Genomic DNA, 1,756 nt, shown 5'->3' on the forward strand with positions numbered 1-1,756 from the left:
AGCTAGTACCAAGCCTTAGTTTTGACATTTACAGCCAGTGTAATGCTGGAAAAATCATTTAATGTCTCTGAACCTCAGTTTCCTCATCTGCCAGATGAGAGTTAATGATGCTTGTGATACCTATCTAAAGAATTACTCAAGTAATTTCTAATATTAAAACATTGTTAGGAATGTGAATTGGCATAGAATGACAGGAACAAATCTCCAGAGCTGGAAGGGGGTCTTGGGGTCCTACTGGGTCAAACCCCTCAGTTTAGAGATGAAGAAGATAAGAACCACTCGAGAAGGCAAAGTGACTTGTCTTCTGTCACAGGGGTGGCATCAATGGTGGGCTTTTAGCCCAGTACTTGTGACTCTAGAGCCAGCATTGTCATTAGCGTTGGCCAAATCCAGAGAGGTTCATCCATAGATTGTAAGAGACTGAGATGACAAATGATGGAGCCAGATTGTATGTGATGCCAATCCCATGGCTTCAGGGGCATCAGGAAGGATGTCATCCCTGTCCTTTCCTGCCAGGTACTTCACTTGTTTAGCTCTCACTATCTTTGGTCCTTCTTTAGATTGAAAACGTTGTGGCAGCCATGTTTACGTGGGACAACTACACGCAGGTAACTGAGTTTATCCTCCTGGGTTTCCCCGGCTCTCTGGGGCTCCACCTCTCCCTTTTCATGTTGTTCCTGCTCGTCTACTCTTTGACCGTCATTGAAAATATCATCATCATCACTCTGATCAGGGTCAGTCCTTCTCTCCACAAGCCAATGTACCTCTTCCTCAGTAACCTGTCCTTCCTGGAGGTGTGGTACATCTCCGTCACTGTGCCCAAGATGCTGCTTACCTTCGTGGCCCCCGAGTTTGGACGCATCTCCTTCGTGGGCTGTATGGCCCAGCTCTACTTCTTCCTGGGGCTGGCCTGCACGGAGTGCTCCCTCTTGGGCGTCATGGCGTACGATCGCTACGTAGCCATCTGCAACCCACTCCGCTACCCAGCCATAATGGACCCTGGCGTGTGCCTCCGCTTAGCGGCCAGCTCCTGGCTCAGCGGCTTCACCATCTCCCTGGGAAAGGTCTTCTTCATCTCACGCCTTGGCTACTGTGGGCCCAACGTCATGAATCATTTCTTCTGCGATGTGTCCCCACTGCTGAACCTCGCCTGCTCCGACATGTCCATGGCCGAGATCGTGGACTTTCTCCTGGCGTTGCTCATCCTGATCGTTCCACTCCTGGTTACCATCTTCTCCTACGTCTCCATCATCTCTACCATCCTGAAGATCCCTTCAGCCTCAGGTCAGCAGAAGGCCTTCTCCACTTGTGCCTCTCACTTGGCCGTAGTGGTCATCTTTTACTCAGCTTCACTCTTCATTTATGCCCGGCCCCGGGCCATTTATTCTTTTGACTATAATAAATTGGTGTCGGTAGTCTACACTGTACTCACCCCACTCCTTAACCCCATTATCTATTGTCTGAGGAACACAGAGGTGAAGGTTGCCCTAAAGAAGACAGTGCAGAGGATGTCAAAGAAGATGGATGCTGTCGCCTAGGATTCAGGAGGATTTAAGAGAGCCGTCATCCCAACTTCCCGGTGACCCGAGTTTGAATCTCGCCTCTGACACTTAGCAGTTGTGTGACTTTCTAAAAGCCTCACTTTCCCCATCTCTGAATGGGGGATCATAATATCTATAGTTCCTACCTCACAGGGTTATAGTGAAGCTCAAATGACATGGCATGTAGCCCCTAGAGTCCTCCAAACCAATTAGAG

At 49.1% G+C, this 1,756-nt stretch overlaps 1 protein-coding gene across 1 annotated transcript; it reads left to right on the forward strand.

The window, feature by feature from the left end:
- The first annotated feature begins 581 nt into the window (after positions 1-581).
- On the forward strand, positions 582-1,538 carry LOC123234363 (olfactory receptor 6-like). The gene has a single exon (XM_044660269.1). It carries the CDS (start codon positions 582-584, stop codon positions 1,536-1,538), a length of 957 nt encoding a protein of 318 aa, XP_044516204.1.
- The last annotated feature ends 218 nt before the right edge of the window (positions 1,539-1,756 follow it).

The sequence above is a fragment of the Gracilinanus agilis genome, chromosome 2 (genome assembly GCF_016433145.1).
Source record: "Gracilinanus agilis isolate LMUSP501 chromosome 2, AgileGrace, whole genome shotgun sequence".
In the NCBI taxonomy this organism is placed as follows: Eukaryota; Metazoa; Chordata; class Mammalia; order Didelphimorphia; family Didelphidae; genus Gracilinanus; species Gracilinanus agilis.

What these genes read in the sequence shown, in the direction of transcription:
- LOC123234363 (XM_044660269.1), top strand. Translation starts at nt 582, where the DNA reads ATGTTTACGTGGGACAACTACACGCAGGTAACTGAGTTTATCCTCCTG.